This window comes from Nylanderia fulva, unplaced genomic scaffold, assembly GCF_048542155.1.
Source record: "Nylanderia fulva isolate GAGA-0341 unplaced genomic scaffold, ASM4854215v1 Scaffold14, whole genome shotgun sequence".
Classification (NCBI taxonomy): domain Eukaryota; kingdom Metazoa; phylum Arthropoda; class Insecta; order Hymenoptera; family Formicidae; genus Nylanderia; species Nylanderia fulva.
Genome location: NW_028189622.1, coordinates 4,380,862 through 4,407,985, shown reverse-complemented (window position 1 = coordinate 4,407,985; position 27,124 = coordinate 4,380,862). Strand labels below are relative to the sequence as shown.

Genomic DNA, 27,124 nt, shown 5'->3' with positions numbered 1-27,124 from the left:
AACGCGACGACGCTCGACCCAAATTGACGTCGTTAACCGATTTGCTCGGCATAGATCTCTCGGAGGGATCGTATATATCTCGAGTTCCTGTAAAATCGTAAAAATGCGCAAAGCACCGCAGGATCCCAGATGGGGAGATGCCTTTGTTGCCGCGCGACCGACGCGACGACGTGACATTCCGCCCGCGGGGCGATGTTCGTTTTCGCTTGCTCTGCACAAGAAAGAGCATTCAACTATGTTCATACATGACACATGTGTATATTAAGGTGTGATCTTCTCACATAAATTCGCGGTAAATCATAAACATAACCATTACTAAATCAAATCACACCTATTAATTTTATACGATAATTATACGTGCTAATTTGTTGCTCTAATCTGGATTTTGGTTTGACTTGAACGATTCAACAGGAATTTATGCTTAAAATGGGATTGACATTAAGTTCTATCTCTTCTTCTTTTTCTGTCTATGTATGATACAACAAAGACATCGGTGACTGTTCACAAAACCACGCTGTCAATCTTACAAGCGAAACGCTTTGCTGACATCCTCGCGTTCTCATTTTTTTGCGCTATGTACTCCGCATACGTAACACGTTATATTTTTTGTTTAACTGGATCGAAATGTTTTGTTGTCCTCTGCCGACTGCGGCGGACTGAACTTTGTTCGCTAATTTACATTCCCGGGTAACGCGCATGCAAAGGTACTATGTATGTATTACTACTGCGGTTAGGACCGCAGTAGGCTATATTGTCAGCCTATATAATGAAAATATGTAAATTGCGGCTCCTATTTCTCTTCTCTTTATTCTTTCTCGTTTTATTAATATGTCCAAAAATATGGCTACAGACTAAAAAGTCTCGAAAATATTTTTTTATATGATTTTCTTTCTTGTAAATGGAAAATCTTTGCGGAACAGAATTTTACTGTAAAATATTAGTGCACATATATTAATACAATTATAAAACATGTGTATTTTATGATTTTATTATATATATAATAAATGCATCTTGTGATATACTGCGAGACAAACTTCTTGACAAACAATTTGCATTTCTGATTTAGCGCGGAGTTAAAGTGTGGCCGCGGAAATGACCGATAACGAAAAGAAAATACCGAATGTCTCTTTTGGGCATAGAGATATTCGCACGACGAATGCCAAGTAACAGTAGGTTTAAATAGCCTGCAAAATATTCCTGACTTGCTGCATTAATTTTCTAAGATTATCCCTACGAAATGTGATAGCCTCATAATTTTCTTACGTTCTATACTAGGCTTTTTTAAGGATTTTCTATTATATAAGCGGCGAGATAACAAAGCATTTTTATTCATTTGCATTCACATACAATTTTGTTCTTGTTTATTTAAATATTTTTTTCTTGATTATTAAAACTATAAGAATTTTTCTTTAAATAAGATACAAATAGGAATATTAATTATCTTATTTTTGATATCGTTACATTTTTTCCGCGAATAGATCCAATTTATATATGGTTGCAAGAGTGAGATTTTTCCCGACACGTTCTTCTAAGATTTGTTGCATTTACTCACACGTCAAAATGACGTGGATTTTGTTCTATCCGCGGGACATCTCTCATTCAACCCGATGGACAATTTTCCGCGAGCCATAAGTGTCGTTTCGCTTCTGTGCTTTTTATGATGTCACATCCAATCGAGGATCATGATTGGTCAATAGCGCACGATCGGCCCTCAGTACAAATGACCGTCCGTAATCCCGACAATTCTGATATTATCGGTACCTTGCAGCTATTGCTATCGAAAAAGATTTGATTTATTATTATCCAGCGCAGTAACAATTTTTCCCATTGCGAAAAACATAGAGAGCTATGGAAGAACATTTATAGTTGAACAGTTTGATATCAAAAAGTATACAAAAATGTCCCATCTTTACAGTATCAAATTTATACGGTAAATATTTTTTTCAAGCTTAGAATTTATTTCTTGCAAAAGTTTTAAACATTTAATAAAATTATTTTTAAAGAGGTAATTTTTTTACTTTTGACATTTACAAGACTTTTTATGATTGAAGTTTTCAATATAGAATGTTTATCGGAGGCATAAGCGAAAATAAATACAATCACGTTATCAATCTTTTGCGTAATTTTGTCATGATTTATGTTCGATCACAGTCATATTTGCATTGCTAGTGCGATTCTAAATGTATCTGGTGATTTATCGTCGATAGAGATGGCAAGGAACTTTTAAATCGATCGTTCGCAAATCCGTGATTGTAAGCTAGCAGACGGTCGGAAAATTGATAGGTTTCGTCACGGAACAAGTCCTTTCCAAGGGATTTTCGCAAAGTAATCGAAGGTTACCGCGGCCAAATATTAATTGTGCTCGATTCGGAGGTCTTCGTTTAACGGGCGGGTCCTTCGGGAGTGACTGGGGACAATAATTCAGCCACAGGAACGTTGTAAATTTCAAGTTAAAGTCCAACTGGAAGGAATTTACGTCCGCGAAATATCTTTCCTTTGCCTCAAATCTTACTCCATTTTTTGCCGTTTTTCTTTCATTTTTTTTCACGCGCGAGGCAATAAAAAAATAGCGAATACGAGCGCGCATACAAATGTGAAGTTAAAGATTCTGTATTTTTGAGAAAAGAATATAGCGTTACTCGCAATTATTTCGTTCTGTATTCAGTATTTTGTTTCACGTACATAAATGTTATAAATTTTCCCTCAAGCGATATAATTACCGGGTTCAGTCGCAGTTTTTGGTGTGGCTTAATTAATTTCATACTGTAATGAAACGAAAACTATATTGAACGCACATTATACAAGCTCTCTTCGTTACGTTGAACAAAAACTAAAATGTTTCTTCTTCAGAGATAATAATATAACTTTTTGTGATATAATATAACAAGAACCTTTGTGTAAATACATAAAATCTAATTTAAATTTATAAAATATAATTTTATTAATGCCAACATTTTTATCTATTAATTTATTATAAAAAGATTACAATGATGACAAAAATATTTTCTAAAAAGTGATTATAAAGAAGAATTTCAAAACAAGATTTTTCTGATGTTTTTTATTTTTCAATAATCAAAATTATATCCATACAATTAAATAATCAGATTATTACTTAAGCTGATCTTTGTTACATTTCGCAAAAAAAATTTTACTGTAAAATATTATTGCTTCTTCTTTTAATAATCAATGTTGAATGAAAGAATTTAAATATGGAAATAACCGCATTTTTTCTGAATGAAGTATATTTCATGCGTAAATGTGTGAGATAAATTTATGAATGCTCTCTGCAAAATATACAATTTCTAATATTAACACATATATTTTATTATACATATGTTTGTGTATATATATATTTTTTATATTTCTATATATTTTTAATTTTTATCGAATGCATGTTAAATATTAATCAAATCGGAATCGAGTGCATACAACTGTACGAGTATCACAAGTATCGAACAGTTACCGGACAATGGATTTGATATATCCGTCCGGTAATAACTTGGATACTTTTCCGGTAAGCGAAAATCGCATATATAAACTAGAATTCAATTTAGTTCCACTGAACGATTATGTGCCTCAACCAAGCGTGTGCAACATTTTTGTAAAACGTAGGGTCGTTTGCACATGAATCGAGGCACATACACGAGTAATATTGAATAATATTTTCACGGCTGATTAGAAAGTAAAATTTAAGGACATTTTTTTCTCGCATATTGAAGCTATAAGAACGCTTCTACACGAGTGAAAAAAAATTGAATACAGTTAATTATTATTTAATTAATTTCTCATGTCTTTGCAGTTTGTAAATGATTGAGAAAAAGATTGGATAAAATGTCTTGCAATTTTTTTCTATTATATTAGGAAACAGTAATTTTTAATTGTTTTAATAGAGCTGTCTCCATGCATCTTGCAAATTCAAATGTTAAAAATGCATTTTTTCCCAAACAGAAGCAAATGTATTTATTAATGTGTCAACACACATTTGAATTTGTTTTATATATTACGATATAGAAAATTAAACAATTTCTATATTGTTCTATATCGGGACATATTTTTAAAACAAGGGCTTTTAAATGTATATATATATATATTTATTTATTTATTAAAAGATAATAAAATAATTATAAAAACAATTAAAAATTGAATTCGAAAACAGACATTTGTTTTTATATAAATATCGATTAATAAAAATAATTAATGAAATTTTCTTGAAATATTTAGTTATAAGAAGTAATAGAAATTTTTATAACGAACAACATTATCAAAAATGATTTTCCGAGGACGAGATATTAAATTACTTCCATCTCCGCAGATCTTTTCCTCTTTTTCGAAATGTGAAAGTTCTACTATTTTTATCAAGTCGTAATAAACGTCGGAAATACTCGTGCAGGATAATCAGACTCGCTTTGTTCATAGCATTTATGCAGATACATATGCGCAGAAAACTGAAGCAACATTATTCTCAGTGAAATATTCTGAAAAGGGGCATAGCCGTAAGTTCTATAATGGAAGCTTCTATTACATCGTCCAACATGCGCTGCATGGAAATTGTATCTCAATGAACATAGTAAAATTAAATAGCATACTAAAATCTCTATCTTTAAACATCACTCACATGTACGCATACAGGTCTCGCATGTATTCTGCGCGTTCTCTATTGTCGCGATGAATTTTGGAATATTTGATACGACAGAAGGCTGGCGCGATGTATTTTTCAATTATTCAGCGAAAGAGAGAGAAGCGCTATCAAATCAGTACCGGTATAATCCGTAGTAATGATGACAAATCACAGTTCGCGGGAAAAAGAAAAGTGAATATAAACCGGAAACCAGAACGTGATTTGTCCGCGACGTAGATGCGTCCGAACCAGATCCGCAATGGTTAACGCGGCGCATCTCGTCGTCTCTGCTCTCGCATCCTGTGTACGCATATTGGAATTAATATAGCCGATAAAACCATCCGCGTAACGTTCGTCGGACGAAAACGATATCATTGTGCAACTTTTATTAGAATCGTTGTAATCGTAGCTTTAGCAAGGGATATTAATGTCGCGTTTGGCGCGGCGAGTCGCGCCGCACCCGGGACTCGTTATGCCATTGTGGGATTTTTCCGGAAACGAGATACCGGATTAACGCATAATACGTTATAACATATGTATTTGTAATGTATCCCCGGGCCCCGGGAACACGCTGTACTCTCCTCTTTTATCTCCTTTCTCATCTGCATATTCAAACTTGTAAATTTATCTCAAATCTTTTTTTAATAATAGAGATACGTAGAATTAATACAGATTAATGTCAAATTTCGCACATAAATTATTAACATAATATATTAATATATAAAATATATTAATATATATATACATTAAAATATCGGTACATTATAAAGCTTTAAAAATCGAGTTGTTATTATTCTCTAATATAAGGTATGCTGAGACTTGACTTATCAGGATAATGAGACGAAAATTTGATACGTTCATAATTAGACAAGTAAGTTGGGAGAGACTTTTTGCTTAATTTATATAAAATATTAAATAACGAGTATAAAAATATATAAAAAGGAAGTTGTTTATGCGTTATATCTTATTAGAATGAATTTAAGCCAAGAAAGCGGATGAGCGTATGGACGTTGAAACATTTAGATTGTTTGCCAAGGTATTTGCGTATGCAGTAGGTGTAACTTTTATTGGACGTCGTGTAACTGCAGTTTTACAGGGCTATTAATATCGCGTTTAGCGCAAGCAGACCAATGATGAATCCTGTTACGGCGTCGCGTAGATAAATAATGGAACTTCCTTGCGAAGCTAAATGCTCCGAACTCGTGCATAATGCATTACTTGCAATTCCGCGATGCGCAAGTAATTGCGGACGACAGAAGTTAGGTGAATCATTATTCTCAAACTAGTGGCCATCCTGTAGAAACTATCGACGACAGGTAGCGGCGAATGTTCTCCGCGACTAGTTAACCGGTTTGTATCGAGATCGTATAAACTGTTACGTCTGTAATAAATTGAAGCTGCGACATTAAAATAGATCGCGAATATACAAGAGCTAAAGTGATTTCGGAAAAAGTCGTTTTAATTAATCCACGATATTTATTATAACAAATATTTATAAAAATATTATGAAATTAATCGTGATATAAACTAGTTTTTAAATGACTATATATATTGTTGAAATGATTTTATATCTAAAACGACTGATAGATGATACTTGCTTTTTTTCGAACGTTCGAACTCGTTAATTTGTCGCACAAAGCCTCTCTCTAAATATCGAGGTCATCGTTAGTTACTCCCGTTTGCTGGGTTTTATTTATCGAAACTCGAAAGTTGAGCGAGACACAGTCGACGCTGGATTGAATTACATGTGACTGACATGTCCCAGTGGCACGACAATTCTGACACTCGCAGTTTGTGATGCATGCATCGCTGCGACAAGCATATGGCATAGCCAAATGGTTCCCTTTTAGGGTCACAACATGTAATTCACTATACGCGGTTGCGTGACCTGACAATTCGAGGAAAAATAACGATTACGTAGTGTGAGGGATAACATGTCCCGAGATAATTAACAAATTACAAATTGGCGCGTCCAATCTACTGGACATTGTTTCACAAAAATCTTGATCGAATCGCGATGCACTACATCACTTTACGTTTATATTTTGTTAAACTACATATGACATGTCGATATATGATTGATTTTTGAAACAAATAGCCTTAGTTTTTAATCGCTTTTTTTTTTTGCGAAAAAAAAAGTTTCGACGAATCTGTATTGAATCAAACTCTGTTAAAAATAGATTACGTATCATCGCGTATCATCGCACGTCATCGGAAGCAATCGTTGCGCGCGTTTCCACTAATAAATTATTTGCACACGCCTAAAGTATTATAAAGAATTAAATAAATTTCAAGTGATGGGTCGACGTCATATACATATATATCGTAATTAAGTAAATTAAAAAGGCAAAAAAAGAACAGAGAAGAAAAGGAAAGAAAGAGAAAAAAATGCAAGATTCGAAGCGGTGGAAATTTCGCGAGTATCATATACGATGTGCTTTAATCGCGAACCTCGAAAGAAATTTGTAGAAGCACGATATACATACTACGATACACGGCAAAAATGAACTTCTCTTGGATAAATTTTTCTTCTCATCAGTAATTTCGCTCTCTCGGCGCGTACCTTTATTCAAAAACGTCGGCTAACCGCGAGCAAAAAGAACGCGCAATGCAAACTACGAATCGCGGAGTGCTCCGAAGTTCGTCAACTCGGGTCCGGCCGGTTACGCGAATTTACAGCAGCTCGTGGTCGGGAGAAATCACGGCGAACTGAAATGAGCGAAGAAAAGGGAACGCAACATCATTAGCATAACGAAACGGAGAGGCGTGTACCGAATACAGATTCCAAGTCTTCCAAGGCTGTCATCCTCCTTCCACCTTTCGATCCTCGGCTCTTTCTCTCTCTCTCTCTCTCTCTCTCTCGCTCTCCCTTTGTCTCGCTATTCTCGGGTCCCTGGGTAACGCTCTGTTAACACTCGTAATGGCACAGTGTGTATTTCACCGAGCTTGTGTCCTACGTTTTACCAACGACGAAAACAGAGGAAATTCACTTGTGGGAGAGAGACGAAAATTCCGCCGTTGCCTCGGCATCGCGACGCGATAACTCGGCGAAAGGTTCGCATCGTCGTGCTCGGGGTGATAAAACGGCAAGATGATTAAAATTAATTTAGGGTTTTGAGATTTCAAAGGACGGAAGGAAACTAATGAAGTCGAACTGAAATCTGTCAACAGTAAGAATGAGTAATTCCGCAAATGCTTATAGAAGTGAATATAATAAATAAAAGTGATAGAGATATAAAAGAATATAAAATGTTTTTGTTGTTGGGGATATTTTAATCAAATCTCGTCGAAATTAGAATGTATATCGATATAGATAATCTCTTAAATTATTAAATATTTTAACGTGATACCATTAACGAGCTAAATTTCAATTTAAAGTATAGATCAGTTACACAAACGGAGAGGTCAAAATACAAAATTGAATAATTCTTTTTAAATAGAATTATGTTTTTATTATACTTGTCTAATAATAAACAGGGCTATTTTGCTTTCACAGGAAAGCCAATTTTATCAATTAATACGGCAGTAACAAATAGTTTTAACCTGACCATAGAAATGTGTCAGAAATATTTATTCATTCCTTTATGGAAAATTGAAAATTAAATCGGAAATGTGCCCGTGCATGAAAATAATGCATCTATTGCCTGAAATTGATAATTTGACAGATTTAATGATTAAAGTCAAATGACTAAAATTAAATCCACGTTTGAATTAAAATGCTAGCCGCCGGTTGGATTATGAAAGCTCTCACGATTCTGACTCGAATTTAAATCTGCTTTACTCCGATCATCTCTTATTTGATTTTAGTCGAATATATAATTATAATCTTGAATTGTGAAAAATTCTGAACTTCGTAGATAATTTAAAACTTGCGAAAATTCTCGGATTCTGCACATTAAAAAGAATTTATTACATTATATGTGCTTTGTAATAACTATGTTCTTTTTAAGTACCAATACAAGTTTTAAAATGTATGTGTTATCTCGTGATTGGAATTCTTACTAATTTGATTCTAAATCAATAAATGGTAATAAGATCTGGAAAAGCGGATATGCATATTAAATTGGAAGCTCAAAAAACAGTCAATCAGTCGAATCGATTGAATTTTATCGATTTATACAAATGGTGGATATATGAATGTTATGTATTTTTTTTCGAATTGTACTTCAAACTTTCCTTTCAATATACACTCCAGCGAATTTGCAAGATAGATTTGAATTTCCACAGTATAAATTTACATTTTTTGTATATTTCGTAGCATAAATCATATTGCGTATTTTTAACATTAATTTTGCATTTAATAATCTTGTGATGTATATATTACAATGAACTAAAGTAAGTTTATTCGAACAATCTCGAGAATGATGATTTCACTGTCGCAAGACTTTATAAATAGAAGTTTCCCAAAATCTCTGTTGTAGACCCTCCACGGTTGAGGATTACATTTAATTAATTGCGTTTAATAATCTCTTGTACAGCACAGTGCGAAATAAATGGTGAAAGTACCATAACGCATCGTACAATATCATAAGTCAGACAAATTTTCATGGCTCTAGAAAGAGAATATATACGCTGTATATATAATACTTAAGTAATCTCTGTATGCTTGCCGGATATTTCAATGCTCACGTAAAAGCAGTCGCGCAAATCTCTCGCAAAAACTAATAAGCATATAAACCATGCGACTTATTCGCAAAATAATTTCGTTTTTTTATACGCTTTACTTATATACATGCTGTACCGGGGATATGTTTCATGTTTTTTTTAATTAAGCGAGAGCTAATTATGCTTGATATCCTTTCAAATATTTTGCAAGTTTCTCGACGCGCAAAACAACATACAACTACTTCTATAATCCGTAATTTGTTTATTGCGTGCGATACACGTCGCGCTTTAATATCGGACATTAACACGCGAGTAATTTATTCGCCAATCGTTTCATAGTGATAATATTTGTCGGCTTTATTATGATGATGCGGCGCAAACTTGGAGTCCTGTCGTTGATGATAATAAACTGCGATAAACATATTGATCCGCGCGACCAGTCATAATAAATGACGTGATCGTGTCAACATTCCATTTACACATCTCGTCGATAATTTTATTAACCCAATTAGAACGCATTTTGTCGTTCCTATTGTTAATCAATTATCGACGTTCTTGATAATGATGAAATATATGTTGTCATGCGTATATTCAAATTATCAAATCTCATAGTCAATTAAAGATTGCGATCGGCAGAGAATACATAAACAACGAAAGCGCATCTGAATTATTGCTACATGTGTAATTACTTGTAATTTATTTTATGACAATAATTATAAAAAAGAACGACGATATATTTCTGTCATATATTTAAAAAAAGAGAATATTTTTCTCTTTCCGAGTCGGTGTAACGCGAATTTATATACGTGTCTAAATTAAAGCAGTCGGAGGAATATATTGCTTCAAATTCGAAACTATCAAGAAAAATCCAGGTCGCGTATTCGTAATTGATAGATGAGAATGCGTTCGTTACATAAATGAAGGTAGCGCGCAAACGAAGCCGCTCAAACAGAGCCGATCGATCATCATGCTGTGTCTAGTATTTTTCTATTTTGCGAGAAATATATCGCAACGAATGCACGAAGCACATATACATACGTACGCGAATAAGACGTACCGTCCGCGATATCTATCGATGATAACATATACGAGCAATAATAAAGGTGACCCAATATAAAAAAGTATCGCGTTCCGCGCAAAATGCGAGGATGATAAAAGTGCCCGAATATTCCGGTCGCGACATCGCTGCTGCGATACGCTGGAAAAGAAATCGTTGCCAAATCCCGTCGCGTTTTCACGTTTTCTAGGATGCACGATGTGATAGCAGGATGAAGCAAGAAGTACAGGAACTCTACAGGAAGCTCCGAATATTAGACGTACGCGAAGAATTTATGGTCGGGATGCTCGGGAAACTGCCATTAAAATTTTATTTTGATCGGATAATATCCTTCCTTGCTCTCCTTCGTCCCTTTTTCTCTCTTTCTCAAGGTAAATTTGTAGGAGTTTCAAATACATAGACCGCATAATACGTAGCACGCAACGGTTTTTTTTAAATATTTTATAAAGTATCTGTAATCCTGAACTAAATTTGAACTCGCAGTAGAGTTGAGAGTTAATTAAGCCGTCAGAGAGCAAAAGAGAGAGTGGTAGCGTATAGTTTCAGAGATTGAGGCAGCGCTAACTTTGTACGTAATTCGATGACCGCACAGCGGACGACACAGCGCTCCGCTTCGCGAACGTTTTAAGAATGTTTTCAATAACATTGGCATGTAATAACAAAGTGCAAGTTAAATTTTAATTTTGAGATTATAAAAAAGTGTTCTACTTTTTAATAAATTGAAAAAAATGATGAAATAAAATACAGGTAGTATATTTTTGAATTAAAAGAACACATAGGTAGAATATTTCCGAATATCTCAGAGAGTTGCGTAAATTGACTGGAGATAATATTAAACAAGCAAAGATAATTTAATAAATCTTAAAATATACATTTAGTGATAATTTATTAATTATTTTAGAAAAATAATATTTTATTTTGTAACATAAAGCACTGATAATCAGTTTGTTAACAATTAATGTCACAATTTATTTCTAATTAAATTTGATTATTTACAATAATAAATTAATTAAATTAAATAATCACGAAATGCGTAGATATTTCATAGCCTGTCCTCTGCTACACATTTTACTAAATTATTTCGAGATCAACGTATATGAAAGATATTTGTTATCGGAATTTATGTTTATAATTGGAAACATGCGTTAAATAAAGCTTGAGCAAGAAATGCTTTTCAAAAATACAATTTTAAATCATTCTTAAAAAATATTACTTAAATAAAAGAAAAGCATGATACTTCGAAGCTTTGGGTGTCAATTAATATTGAGATTCTTAATTTCCGATTTTACCGAAGTTTGAAGCTAAAAAAATTTTTCAAGAAGAAATGAGAAACGTTCGACAATATTTTTAATAATTAATAGAGCTTTAAAAAAGCAATGTAAAATTATCCGCTTTTACATTCGTGGACGCAAATTCTGTCATTGAAACCACATATATCTAATAATTGCGGAAACACGTTCCGCTGTCCACGTGCAGTACATCATATTTCCGTTTGCCGAAGAACAGTGGATGCGTACAATACGTAATAGTGTGCGTAACGGATACGTGCTGGAAGGTCATATGCTGTCAGCGGCTAATGACAACCTATACATGAAACTGGGTCAAATTCGACGCGGAATCGGCTAGAGTAATTAGCGCAGTCATGTAATGCATTGTAAATTCGAATTGTGAATTACAGGGCGTATAGATTAAACTACGAGACTCGTATTTGGATTGCACATATCTACGTGTACGATATGATAGATATAAAAAATATGTCGTACATATTGAATGTTTATGCGTAAACATTAAAAATATACATATTTGCCAGATATTAAATTCAATATATTATTAAATAATATATTCAGCAAAGAAAAAGAAATTAATTTCACATTATATTATATTCATATTTTACATTAATTGTCTTATAAAATATTTAGGTAATGAATATTATATGAACCATGTATATTTAATAAAAGAAGAAATTTTTTATCAAGTAATAAAATTTCGCTGTCTAATATATTTCTAAAAAAAATTAAATAAATTCTATAAATTTTTTTTTATTTTATATTTTATAAAAAAAAGAATTATACTAATGGTATATATATATATATTTTTTTTTTTAATTTGTTGTAAGTATTTTCGATGAAACTTATTTTCAAAGAACGGGCGATCTAGCGACTGGCGATGAGTTACGCGAGATAATACCTGCAGCTTTACACATGCGTGAGTGCGGAAGTGGTATGAAAGCGGAAAGGTCACTAGCTGTGACGAAATTTGATGCACTTGTAGCTCGTATCAACAAAGGGAAGTTGCACTCCGTGCTGGTAATCGCATTTACGACCCGATAGATGCGTACGCGTGTCAGTGCGTATGGTACACTGTGTGCATTGCATAACGATTACATCACGAAAGGTTATCCGATGCTTGTATCTAACGAAGGGGATCGCGCAAAATCAGGGCAAATTTGACGAAACCGTGGGTGATTACGACGTGGTTAGCGCCGAGGTTACACATCGCCACGTTGTAACAGCTGTATACCGTGATAATCCCCTAAATACACACCGAGTGAATGATATCGCCAGAACGAAGCTGCAATTCAATTTCACCTCGCGCGAATACGCAGTAAAATTGTTGCATGAAAAATAAGTTTTCACTGTGGATAGTGTGATGTGTCAGCTAAGCCAATAGAATTCTAGAAATTATCTCCGTGTATCATTTTTATAAATCGTATGGCTTAGAAAAAAAGAGAATAAGTAAAATAATAAATTTGAGAAGAATTCACACAATTCATAAAATTATTTGTGTAATTGACACATTTTTAAATATTTAAGAAAATAATATCGTAGACCTTGTAAGAAATTACAAGATAAAGTTATCTTTGAATTATATTCAGAAAACGATAACGTAGCATTAATATGATTATACGTAAACAACGACAGGAGAATTCGATGAGTTGTCGCAGACCGAGATTGCGGATTCATTCAGCAGCGAGAGATAAGGAAGAATCTTGAATAAAATCAGATTACATTCGGCGAAACTATTACGACGCGATTCAGAATGGGGTTGGATGTGTTTGCATTGCGGTGGTTGAATACTCGCAGGAATAGGTGGATCAAGTGAAATTTAGGTCTTGCGGATTAAAACAGTGTGGAAATCTCTAAGCGTACTCGAAGAATTGCCAACTCTGCTGTGCGGTAACAGTTCGGCAATTTCAGTTGTCCGAGAGATCTGTCGCTCGGATTATCGCAAAGATTTCATTAAGCGAGCACAAATCATAAAACAGCGAAAGAGAAAGAGAGAAATATACCTAATTTTTTATAACTGTTGGCGTTTTTACATTTGTTATATATGCGCAATTTGAAGGTATTTAGAAGCTAAAGTTTCATTTATTTTGCCTAAAATTCGCTCGAGAATTGCTTCATAAACGAAAAATTATTTACTAGAACATAAATTAAAAGATAAATCATAAGATAATAAAAAGACGTAATATTGACTGTTATGCATGAAATATATAATTAGATATGAGAATCGTCTGATTTTCGATCCGGACTAAATTATTCGAGAACATTTCCATTCTTTAGTATATCACATTTGAAGGTACTTCTTGGTACGTAATATCGAAACGTAAAAGGACTATTAAATTTTGATTGATCATAGATTTATCTCATTCGATAAAATTATATGTTACTTTAAACATTTTCTTGTTATTTGATCAATCCTCTCTTAAATTTCTGTTTAATATCCTCAGGTCACAAAAATGATAATGGCCTTATACATATATTATTATATTGCTTTCAACATCAAATCAATATGTATATACAAGAAATTATATTCTATACTGTCGTATTGAAATTTTAAATAGAAGACGTATCAATGTAAATAAATCGGAAACTTAGTTGTTCTAAAATTATATTGCTCATTTTTATGTTTCATCAAAAATTGTTTTTTATATATGATTAATTTTGCGTAATACAAAAATTATATTAATAAATATTCAATAATAACAAATTGTTGTGGAATTTATTTTTAAGAAAATATTGGTTGGATTATTTGTTATCACATGCTACGGTACAAATATGACATATTTTTTAAGAGTTACATATATCTACACAGAGAGAATTTTCTCTTAGAATTTACTCTGAAAATCATGGTAATCGTGGGACAATATGGCATTGAAAGAATTTTATAAGAGTTTCACTGATTAATATTAACCACAATAAAAAATATTACACTATATACATAGTAAAATTAATCGAACATATTTTATATCTTATTGTAGTAGATATTAATATTTTTTATTGTGGTAAAAATTAATGAGCGAAACTCTTATAAAATTCTTCCAATACCATATTGTCCTACAATTACCATGATTTTCAGGAATTAAATTTTAAGAGAAAATTCTCTCTGTATAACATTCTGCGCGAGTATTTCATAATAAATTAAAGTGTATTGAATGAAAAATCGATTTTTCGAGAAATGTGAAATTTGTAGTGACAGGTAGACTCTCAAGTGCGATCATGGGATTCGCGAGCGCGGGCTCCCTTTCTGTTTAAAGAGCCGTCGTGCCTCGAGCTCCATTTGACTGTTCTCCATTGACGATTCGCGCGGTGTAGTTTATCGGGGGGTAAGTTTTCGCCTGCGCGCACGCGATGTGAAACTTTCGTCGAGTAATCCGTTACGAAAGTTATCGGGCGTAACGTGCACGGAATTTCCGTAAATACGGATAATCGAGAAACGTGCCAGCCCCATCGGCGCTATGTTTCTCTTTCTCCCGAAGCGTTTCCTCGCGCGTATATCAAGAGAGAGGGTGTCGTGCTCCCAAGTCGGAGCACTCTCTCGGGCCACCCTTCCTTCGCTCGATGCCACCACCGATGATTGGTCCACGCAGAATGTACGCTCCGACCGATACGAAATAAAATTTCACGCGACGTTTGTCTGCGAATCCGATCGGCGTTTCGTTGACTGGAAAGGACTTAAAGTGAAACGTGCCGTGGGAAACCAGGTTAACGGGAAAAATCGGGTAACGGTGCGAAGTGGCGAAATTGATTGGGATATTTTTTTGGATCTGTCTAAACGGAAGTGTGTAGGTCGAGACGGAAATTCTTATTCGTGACATTGTGTGATTTTCTTGTATACTGTTTGAAAAAAGTGCGAGTAGATTAACGTGCAGAGATACACTCAAATTCTTTCGGAAATGTGTACTTAATGATTATATAAAAAAAGTACTATTCCCCTTGGATTAGGCTTTGAAGTAGCCTCTTGCGTCCTGGACACGTTTCAGGATGTTATTTTCACAAGCATTTCGTTCGCGGTCTCCTCGAGCCTCTGTACTTCCGGTGCTTTCTCGTCCTTACGCGGAATTCTTACTGGAGGGAAAAGGCCGGCGTGTTATCGTAACTTGTCGACACAGTGGAAAAAGGTGCCGTTGTGTTTTCCTTTATTCCATCCACAAGGGGATGTCACTTCGCGGAAAGATGAAGAAAATGGGTCCTCGTTCCTTCGAAGTGTATCTCACTTCGCGATGCGTGTACCATTGGGTGTATGTGGGGAGGTTGCATCCCCTCGGCCTCTTTCTTTTATTTTCACAGCGAGAACAGCCTCGATGCGGAACTATTCAGCGAGCTATTTTAACGGAACGCGACGAATGAGCTTTTTTCAGAGTCCGATCGTATCGCGAAAATGGACCGATGCGAATTCACCAACGGCATTATTAATCGTGGAATGCATTGTTTAACGTTTTCTCAGAGGAGGATTTACGTGTTTTTAATTAGTGTTATAATCGTAACAAAGCCAAATTTATTGAATGATCTTTGCTGAAATGAGCAACTTCTGTTTTCGATAATCCGATATGACATGTATTTGTTTAGAGATTAAATTTCAAAAGATATTATTTAAGAATAAAACTGGCTTTGCGTTACCAAACTTCATGCAGAATACATTATATTTGCATTATTAATGATCCTACTCATCTTTAATGCAACCAACATTTATTATTGCCAAATAAATGGGCATTGATAAATTATAAAATTGATGCGTCCATATGTGCGATTTACTGAATAATTGGATATACACTGATCCAATGAAAACTGTACTTTACGTATAAAATATGCGATTGGACAAATGAATTTCAATTAGGATAAATGAGATTCGGCACAATGAATATAATATTGCAATATTTGATAGCAAAAAATTTCTTATAATTTTTTAATGTAAATCTCGTACTTCTTTCACTTTTATAGATTATTTATTTCGAAAGAAGAATCAATATTTAACGATGAATTTTCCTTTCTCGCAGATTAATATATACATATATGTGTGTATATATGTATGTATAATCCGTATTTCTATGATACATTTCATTAATGTTGTAAAATTGGTCGAAAAACAGGCGATATATGAAGCAGCCACAATTTATATCGCGGATGCAAAATTTATTTTAAACAGCAACATATTTACGTTACGGTCATTAAAAATATATTCACAGGCAATTACCTGCCACCCCTAATCTCATTTCGCACTGAATATTGAAAAAATATAAACTAAAGATGAAACGAATAAACTAATAAACGCACTCATACTAAATTACTTGGACTATCGTGTATATCTAAACGTAATAAACTATATTGAAAATATCAACAACTCGATTAAATATTTATGAATTATTTTAATATTCCTTCGTTGCGGCTTTTCGCAGACTACAATATCAACGAAAATACACGGGCGATCGCACGCGACAAATAATAATAGCACATTCACCTGTTTGCGATTCCATGCAAACAATTTTATATGCTAGATAAAAAAACGCAAAAAAATTCAGATTAATATAATTTTATAAATATTTATGCAAGCAGCTATTTGAATTACTAAATACATTGATTTCGCATAGCGAATGTCGTGTTCTATTTATACTCGGTTTATCGGCGTGTCAGTAAATTGATATTTTGTGAACACGAGAAATCGGATAATGAAATTTGTATAATCGGACACGATTATGCAGGGTCTCTCTTGAATTCCGATACTTAGACACATATTTCTGTGTGTATACGTTCTGCAAGCAGAGTGCATATAATATACATATGTATATGCACGATACTTAATATGCATGGTTTTTTATTATTTAAGGAAATGTCAAAATATAAATCGTATATCTTATTATTAGTTTAGTAGAATATTAAAAGCATTATGAATCATACAGAATATGATCACCATTAAACGCGATACTATAGAATAGATTATAATAATTAATAGTAATTTCTAAGATATATTTTGCGATCAAATATATCCTTGTTCACAAATATTGTAATGAAGAGAAAAAATAGCTAAGAACAAATTAAGTTGATTATGAGATATCGCAGATAAAAATCGTTTAGTCACCACATCATATCCAAACATCATTGTATCTGCATAGAACGAATTTTCCCTAAACTCAGAGAATTGAGGTGTCGCGCGGTTTTCTCCTTCACGATGTCTATCCTCGCATCGCCAGTTTAAGGACGAAGTAAGTTGCCGCTGCGGTGTCGCACAAAAGGTATTATCCATTGTTCCCGAAGTGCATGGGAGGTTTGGTAATCGGCTGAAATGTCTGGCGAATGCCCCATGGGTATCCCTATCAGCGCAAGAGTGTTCGATGTAGAAACGCTTTTGCGTAATGAGTAGTTGAGATTCCCTGTTAAGGAACGCTCGAACTCTGCACACTGCGGTTTCCGCGGTTCCCAACAGATTTCGGTGCTTCGCCTAGTTTCTTCCTCCGGTTCTGCTTTGTTGCCGATCCGCCGAAGAATACATTCTGCTATTGCGTCCGACGTGCAACTCGTAGAGTGCGTCAATTCCGGTATATGTTATTTTGACAAGCCAACCGCGTATAATTACCTGACGAATCCTTCCTTTTAGAGTTTAAAATCATAATATATCTCGCATCCACGAACTTTCTCGCATCCGAGGTAATTAGCAGTATTCTAATTGAGAAGTTCCATACTAAATTCATAAAGAGACTATATAATGGATGGAAGTGTAATAATACTACTTTGACAAGAACAAATTAATTGTTTAAATTCTTGTATATATTCTTTAAAAAATGTTATTCAAACATATAACGTGCTATAAAGAAATATTTTTAATGTAAATAGAAGAAATAAGAATGAAAACTAGAGAATCGCATAGTTTAATTTATTTGATTCGTTGTATTTAATATCTAATAATAATCTATATTTTCAGACAATTATTTAATTTTATTAACTATTTTTATTAATTTCTTTGAATTAGTCAAATATTTGAATTTGGAGTGTTTTTCGCTTCGTTTGTTTCAGAAATTATTTATTCAAATTAAATTGAAAATATTCCCTTTATAAAACCGAGAGTAAAAAATGCATAATTTTAGTTGAAGTAATTATTTATATCATTTATTCATATTATCTATATTATTTACTATTATTTTATAAGTTTTAATGTTTGATTCTAAAAAATGGAAAGATACTGCTTGGTGTTTTGCGAATGAAAAAATTAAATTATATAACTTGTATTATATATAAATTGTCCTTTCTATAATAATTTTTTGTGAAGATTTAATTAACAATAATCAAAATTAATTTATTAATAGAAATTTAAGTGTATTTATTTCTGCAATATTTGCATTTCCATCTCTCGTAAATAAATATATAATGCATATGTAATATATCTGTGCTATTTATCCTCTTCCGCTTATCTATTCTATACCGGGGAAGCTTTTGCGAATGAATAATTCGATCGAAAATTAAGAATTCAGGGCACTCACGGGACCGCGTCGCTTCCGTCTTATACGATAATACTTGTCCAAGGTTTAAAAAAAATAAATAAAATTTTAAAGATATAATACTCTTAATTTTGTTTTCGAAATTACCGGCACAGATTTCAACGCTACATGGTATTTAATTAAATTTACGAGTAAATTTTGTCGTTACTACATGGTGACGAATTTTGCTAATTGCTTTACTAATTGCCTATAAATTTCATGGTAAACGAAATGTCAATTTTCGGAAGAGTATTTAGTATTATTAAATGGAATATATTTATATATATAGATTTTTTGCGCCGAATAACACCAACATGAAATTTTTATCGTATATGAATAGTATGATACATGTTTGCAGTTTGTGTAAATTTAAAAAAATAAATATTTTGTTTAAAAATGATCAAAGTTCTGTATATAAATTATTTTTTATAATAAAAATAATTTATATAATAATTTATACCTTGGTTATGTATTAGGAATAATATACAACATGCCGAGAACAATGTCTTCATAAATTATTGTATCAGAATATTGCTACACTGCTGCAAACTATTTTATAGATCATCTCCATGACAAATTAATTCAGCAAGTTGCGAAATCGTCACGTTCGTGTAAATTACTAGTAATCAACACTGAAGGAAATACTAGTAGAGAGAGTAATAGCAATAGCGTGTAGTAGCCTGAAACTATCAGTCTCTGTATCGCATAATTTCACTATTACAAGAATTTGAAATGTTGTTTACTCGCGATTTAAAACAAATACAGGCAAACTAAATTTACGTATAATCTCTTTACGGAAAAAATCAATTAACACTGATCAAAATTTAAATTGCAAAAAAAAAGAGAGGAAAGAGATAAAATGAAATATAAAGGAATTAAAAATCGTTAAAGTGCAAGAGAAAAAAATTGATGTAAAATGATGTGATCTTGTTTGTTACGAAAACAATTCTCAATATGGTTACCGCTAAGTAGATATCTTACAACGACGCTTACAATATGTTGCACGTAAACCCAGCAGGTTGCCAGAATATGCGTCAACCCAATTGAAACTGAACTCTGTGGTTGGCCGATCCGTGCTAATTAATTACTGCGCTGCCGGCAAATTCATTACAACAAACACTGTTTCTAACAATGGTAACGGCGTATGTTTAGCTACATTATCCTTGCCGTCCGCGTCGCTCGGTCGAAACTGCTGCAGTCGGTCATATATATTGAATTCTACGTGCAAATTTCTATACGCTACACGATCGGCTCCCGCTTATATTTTGCATGTGAATATTTTCCATCGAATTTGATATAATTATCGCGGACGAAGCTGCCGCGTCATATGACGAGTGAATAATTATGGCGTAGAGAAATGCGATTTGTGAGGTCATTTATACTAAACGTTTTTTCCTTGAATATAAACGATCATAATTAATCCTTTCGTTTGAAAAGAGAGATTACACATAATTTGCGCGTGATTATTTTCTCTAACAGAATTCTCTGATCAAATTCTCTAACAGAATTATCTCTGCAGTAAAGAAAATGTATAATGCATAATGTGTTAGAAATTAAAAAGTATTCACAGCATGCCTATGTATTCATTATTTTAAAAAAATATTATAAATGATTACTAAGAAATCTTTAATTTTCTTATTTTCTCTTCGTTTTAAGTACTTTATTTTAAAATCCCTTTGTATCTAAAGCGCTAAACATAATAATAATAATAAAGTCCTCAATATACATAAGATAATCCATCATGTAAATTAATAAAATTGCAAAGTTTTTTAATATAATGTGTAAAATACAAATTCATTTATTGTGCGTTAGATTTAAAACTTTTTGCTTGATAACTGATATCATATTCTATTACGGCACATCGATAATAACGATAATGATGATGAATATCAATCGTTACAATTGTTTTACATATGTAATAGATTCATACAGAAATATAATAAAATAATTATTATGGTGGTGAAATGATATTTCACGTCGTTATATTGAAATTCTGTAGAATTAAATTTTGAAAATTTTGTTCCTTTACAGCGGATGATAAAAAAACATAACGAATAAGTTAGATAAGAGAGAAGGAGAAACTGGAAGAGATAATAATAAATGTTTCTCTATAGAGAAACTTACATTGTACGTTAACTTTGTGAAAAGTGAAGTAAACTCACAGAGGCGAAAATGTCGATAGAAATGCCCCGGAGATATCGCGGTCCAACTATAGAATCATTAATTATAACGATAATTAGCAGGCACTTTTGCGATGGTAACTCTCGGGCGTCGATCCTTCACTTCGAATTCGCTATCTCGAGCCAAGTTCGAGAAGTATAAATGGAATATGATTTTATCCTATATAATTAGTTGCCAGTGGAATTGAGAAACTTTGTTTTCCACGCAATGTGATTTCGGTATAAATTCCCATATATATAACAAGATACTTTTCCATTACAATCATTATTATACAACGAAGAGAAATTTTTTATTCGAAAGAATTTATAGAGAAGGGGAAAAGATTGAAAAACTCTTTACGTAATTGTTTATTCATTTCCTAACTGATTCTTCGATAAAAGATCTAGTATTATCTTATATTTAAAATATCTTATATTTAAAATTAAAAATTACCGAAAGATGGATCGTCGTCGTAATAATTATGACGAAGATATTTTTTGTTTGAAAAATATTTGGAAAAGAAAAAAAGGATTGAAAAGCCCTTTACATATTGTTTATTTATTTCCTAACTAATTTTTGATAAAGAATTAAATATTATATTATATTTCAAATTAAAAAACGCCGAAAGATGAATCGTCGTAAAATTGATACTTGGAAAAAGCGATCGTATTAAAAATATCAAGTTATAACTTAAGACTTAAAATTACGAGGGTGTGAATAGTCTTGATGAGTACCAGGGGGGATGAAAAGAGGACATAAAACGACGAGACAGCGCTTACAACAATGTAACGACATCGTAGAAGCGTTTAATGAGCCTGTTTAACAAGGGATTTCTATGATTTCAGCCCTGCGAGAAGTCGGGCGATCTTCGCGCGATACAATGCGCCGCCTTCAACAATGTGCCATACAGCGGACAACTGCTCAAATGGTATCCCCATTACGATCCGACTAGGCCCTGCACTTTGATCTGCCGTGGCGAGCAAACTTTCGAGGACGGCATTAGAAGACGGTCGCGACAGGAAGTGCCGTCGAATAAGAGGATGGAGTCGCACGATTCCACGGACAGTCTGCAATACGACAACGACGAGACGATAGTGGTGCAGCTGGCGGATAAGGTCGAGGACGGCACGAGATGTTACGCGGAGAGCACGGATGTGTGCATAGGTGGCGAATGTATGGTGAGTGAAGTGTCTTTATCTACTTTTAGCACTTTTTTTCATTCAAGAATAATCAATAGGCGCACTTTTCGATAAAGCTCGTGAAAATATCAATTGCCAAAGGCTATTCGTTAAATTGCATTTCTCTTAAAACTGCACAAATTGGATGTAGAACAATGGTTCAAATTATTTGGGTTTTATATGTGCGTTAATTGCTCAAGTTACGTAAAAAATGATTGATCCACTGTTACTTATAATGATAAGTAGATGTAGTATAGATATAATAATGCATATCATCGTTAATAATAAGAAAAAAAATACTAAGAAAATATAAAGTAGATTAAATGAATAATATATATTAATTTACATCAGAAAATTCTGTAATAATTATAAATATTGATCTGCACCGAAATTAAGTTTGAAAGTTAACGAGCAATTTAATTTGCGAAAATATAATAGGGATTATTTCTCGGACGGAATATTTTATTGTCAATTCACAGAGGGGCACAAAGTGTTTTCAAAACAATTTCTCTTCGATGTTTTTAAAACAAAATTAATCTGTTGAAAAAAGAAATCGATAACGTTATACTTGTCATACGATGTGTTTAAACTGCAACATTTCCAATGGGTATTAGAACGCCAGAACATATGACAAATCGCTTAAAGGTTCAATAAATCTGTCACGTATTTTTGTCCCTGCGCGTGTACGCGACTTCATTTTAATAGAATTAACGAGAAAACAATTAAAAAGTGGATGGAAATTGGAATAATCACAATTTTAAAGACCTCACGCTTCAGAATAGACAGGTAGAGATTGAGTTGGGACCGTGACATCATTATTCTGCGCTTATTGTGATCCATTGATCCAATGCTTGAATTGAAAACCAACCGTGCTCTTGACTCTTTATTCCTGCTTTCGAATATCTGTCACGAAGCGGTGTTCGTGGAAAGAGGAAGAGAGAGAAAGAAGTAAAGAAAAAGAGTATATATATCAACTACTTCATATCTAGTCTTGATTCGTATATTTATTAAATGTATAAATTAAACATCGTATTCTTCTAAAATATTATTAATATATTATTATTAATATATAATTAAAATCATTAATGTAAATTAAACTTGCCACAAAAATATATTAATATTACTTATTATTTTTTATATCTTTTAATAATTAAATATAATATATATACTAATTCGGCCTATAGTTTAGTAGCTATATAATACGAAAAAATATATACATATGTACATATGCACATATGTAAACGTGTACATAATTTTTAAGCATACGATAATGTACTGAGCATGTAAAATGAGAAGCGATGTTAAATTACGTCGAAGAAGAAAAACTAGTCTTTCTTTGTTATTAATATGCTATATATATTCTCACGTTTCAATTATATAACCGAGATTGTAACATTACAATTAAAACGAATGTAGAGAGAGAATCGAACACTCTTCACAAAAATTTTATTATTGAAAACGGTTATCTGATTTAATCTTCTCTCGATTTTGCGGTAAAGGGGGATAATTATTGATTCTTAACCGCGGCATTATCGGAAATCATGGATCTGTCACGTGCAGACGGCAGTATGTTAGGCACGAGGAGCATTAAGCGATAGGTACAGTGCGTCGCTTGTCAGTCACTATAAATTGTTGGCCGATCAACACGTGAGAGCTTTTCGTTAATCATGGAAATACAACGACACTTAGACCCCATTAATTAAACTACAATTTAAATAATACTGAAACATTATTAAGACAAACAGTCTAGATGTGATTATGTTATTTCTATTTTTATATAAGATCATTTTAATCATCGTTAGTAGAAATGCATACGCTAATGTCAGACAAGTGTAATGCAAAAGCGTAGTAATATTGTAATAGTAATAATAAAAATTCTAAAAGAAAACAAGCTAAGTGGAAGCTTAAAAGAACTTCTCGGCTTTAAGGAAAGATTGTTTTCTCTCTCTTTCTCTTTCGGGAAGCTTTAATTCAATACTCGCACGATTGTGAGATTGTAGCAGCATTTCTTGATTCTATTTCTTCGTACGAGTCCGCACTTCTTCAATGTATTTTGCAAATATCAAACAATTTCGATAAATTGTGTAGGCATATGTATATAAATACAATCGGAATGTAAATAACTCAATGTAATAATGTTTCGATCAAAATTGCATTTTGATTTATTAATCTATTTAATTACTCGTTTGCATTGTTAAATCGATGGATCCCGGCTTGCCTAATACCTTGGGAATTTACATATTAAATTTGCCATTAGCTTGGCCAACGCGTTTTGAACATCGATATAATCCGATCTGTAATTTTGATCGAATAATTACTCAATTAATTAATCAAGAGTCATATGTGAGTCGAACAATATCGTCGAAACAATAAATTGGAGTAGCCTTTACATGTGCACAAAAGCCATGTTTGAAATTAATTGTATTCACGTGAACTCAAATTATATGAAATTATCGATAATATTTAGCGTGAAAAATTGACTTCAAGTTAATCAAAGATCAAAGAGTTTGTAATTGTGTGGAAACGGAGTGCGGTAATATATTACATATGTTTCTACATGTCAAGATGGATATGCGCAATTGCGTTCTTTTTGTTCTCATATACATTTTTTTAAATATTTGAGACGTAAGAATTTAAAAAAATTTGATAAATTTGATAAATTATTAATTAAGTAGATATAAGTAGCGTTCTAAAATACTTCGACCAGGGTGGTCTTAAGCGCAGGATTAAATTGAAGGCATTACTTCAAAATTTAACCGCAATTGCCACGTCTCTTGTCGAAACTTGGTGAAGATGTAACTTTTGGAGTTAGCGGGGAAACTCTAGAAGAAGATTTTCGCGCTAAACGTCGGTGCATACGTATCAACTAGTATCTTAAACTTATTCGTAAGTCGTTGATTCTCGATGTCGCTACGACATCGAGCGGGCGTGTTTCACATCTTGTTGTTAAAATGCAGCCTAACGAAGCGCACTCCTAGCTCAGTCTTCTGCTAATATTTAACATGGGCGTGTCGAGAAGCCCGATCTTATCGTCCATTAACTTAATTTGATCTACGCCATGTGCATATACACACATATATAACGTATGTATATCTACACACACACTTTCTCGAGAAGCGTAATGAAGATTGTCCGGCGCATTATTGTTGTAATAATACTGCACGATCCGTATATTTATTGAATAAGCTCACAGAAGCATGCTTTCTTGATAACTTTTAATGGGATCTCTTAATGGGATACTTGTAAGTTTTGTTAAAATCTCTCAGTATTTTCTCGAAAATACTTGTAATTACTGTTACTCCGTATAATCGGATATTTAAAATACTCATATATTTGTTTAATTTATCTATTTAATTAATTATTTAATTATATTGTTGTTTATATTTATTATAACAATTCGTCATATTTAAATTTAAATTTCAATATCATCTCATTTGCTATCTTATTACGCGAACAGCAAAACTAGATTATTATAAACTAAAGTAGACAACAATTAAATTATAGGTATTTTACTAATATAATAAAATTGTTATATACACCTATATATTATAATTATTAAATATCTAAAATTTTGTATTTAAAAAATTAGAAATATTTCTGAATGAATGATTCTGAATAAGGAATAATTTTTTTGAACTATTTAAATTGCTACATGAAAATAAGTCGCAAGTATATTTCATTTACTCCTCTCTAAATTTTTTTTATCTGCATACAAATTGGACGTTTTCTTGCCGCGAAAATATAATGCGCGTCCTCGGCTATGCGCATTAAAATCTTAATTCTTTGATCCTAAATTAAATGAGACTCGTGATACCGCGAAACAACCAGAAAGAAATCGGATTAACAATAACGCCGGGAAAGCGCGTTCGCGGTATGCCGGGGAATAATTAACGAATTCTCATAACGGCGACGCGCCGGGTGACGCAGTCACGGGAACAATATCTAATCAGCAGAGAAGTCTACGTAATTAAGCATTAAGCAAACTCCAGTAAACGCAAACTGGCTTTGCGTTATTAAAAGTGCCGAGTCCCGCTTTCGTTGTGGGCACGCCCGATGGTCGCGCCAAAGCTTTTTCATTACGTTGTGCACTCGTTAAAATTTATCTTCGGGGCGAGAAATTATTACGCCATTCACACCCGTTCCTGTAGCAGTGGAAACGGTGTGAATTTTGAGAAATTACATTACTTACGAATTACCAACTGTAACATCATTTAATGCTCTATCAATGTTCCGAGAGAAAAATCGGTATATTTCATCAACTCTTTCTTCTCGATGTTTTCTCGCGAAATTCTTTTTAAAAATTAGAATTTTCTATATATGTATAATTTTCATTATTTTAATGTATAAATTAATTTTAATTCTAGTCAAGAGATATACGAAAGAAGATTCACGGTATTTCACGCCGCCTAAGAAACGAATATTATTCGCCGCAAGTTTTGTATTTTGTTACTAAAGTTATGCTAAGCTTCTCTATCGGTGCTTCCTTTTTCAGCAAAAGAAAATCCTTCAGAAATGAATAGTAATTAGGTGTTCATTCTTATTAAACTTTACGAGAATGAAAGAACACTTTAAACAAATATGAGAGAATACTTTAAACGAATACGGAAGTATCTTATCAAAGTTTGTATTCTAAATTTCGGTCAAACTGCTAGTTTTTAACAAGATTTGACTAAGATTAATGCTTCAAAACGGCAGGAAAGAACAGGAGAGAAACCATACAAGAGGCAAAAATTTGCTTTCCTGGAAATAAGTTTTTG

The 27,124-nt window shown here is 33.0% G+C and overlaps 1 protein-coding gene across 1 annotated transcript in view; it reads left to right on the top strand.

The window, feature by feature from the left end:
* Positions 1-27,124, top strand: part of nolo (ADAMTS-like no long nerve cord) — a 196,717-nt gene that overhangs the window by 140,157 nt on the left and 29,436 nt on the right. Inside the window, exon 5 of the mRNA XM_085480263.1 lies at positions 22,035-22,367. Coding sequence (XP_085336389.1) covers positions 22,035-22,367 — 333 coding nt within the window. The remainder of the gene's footprint in view (positions 1-22,034; positions 22,368-27,124) is intronic.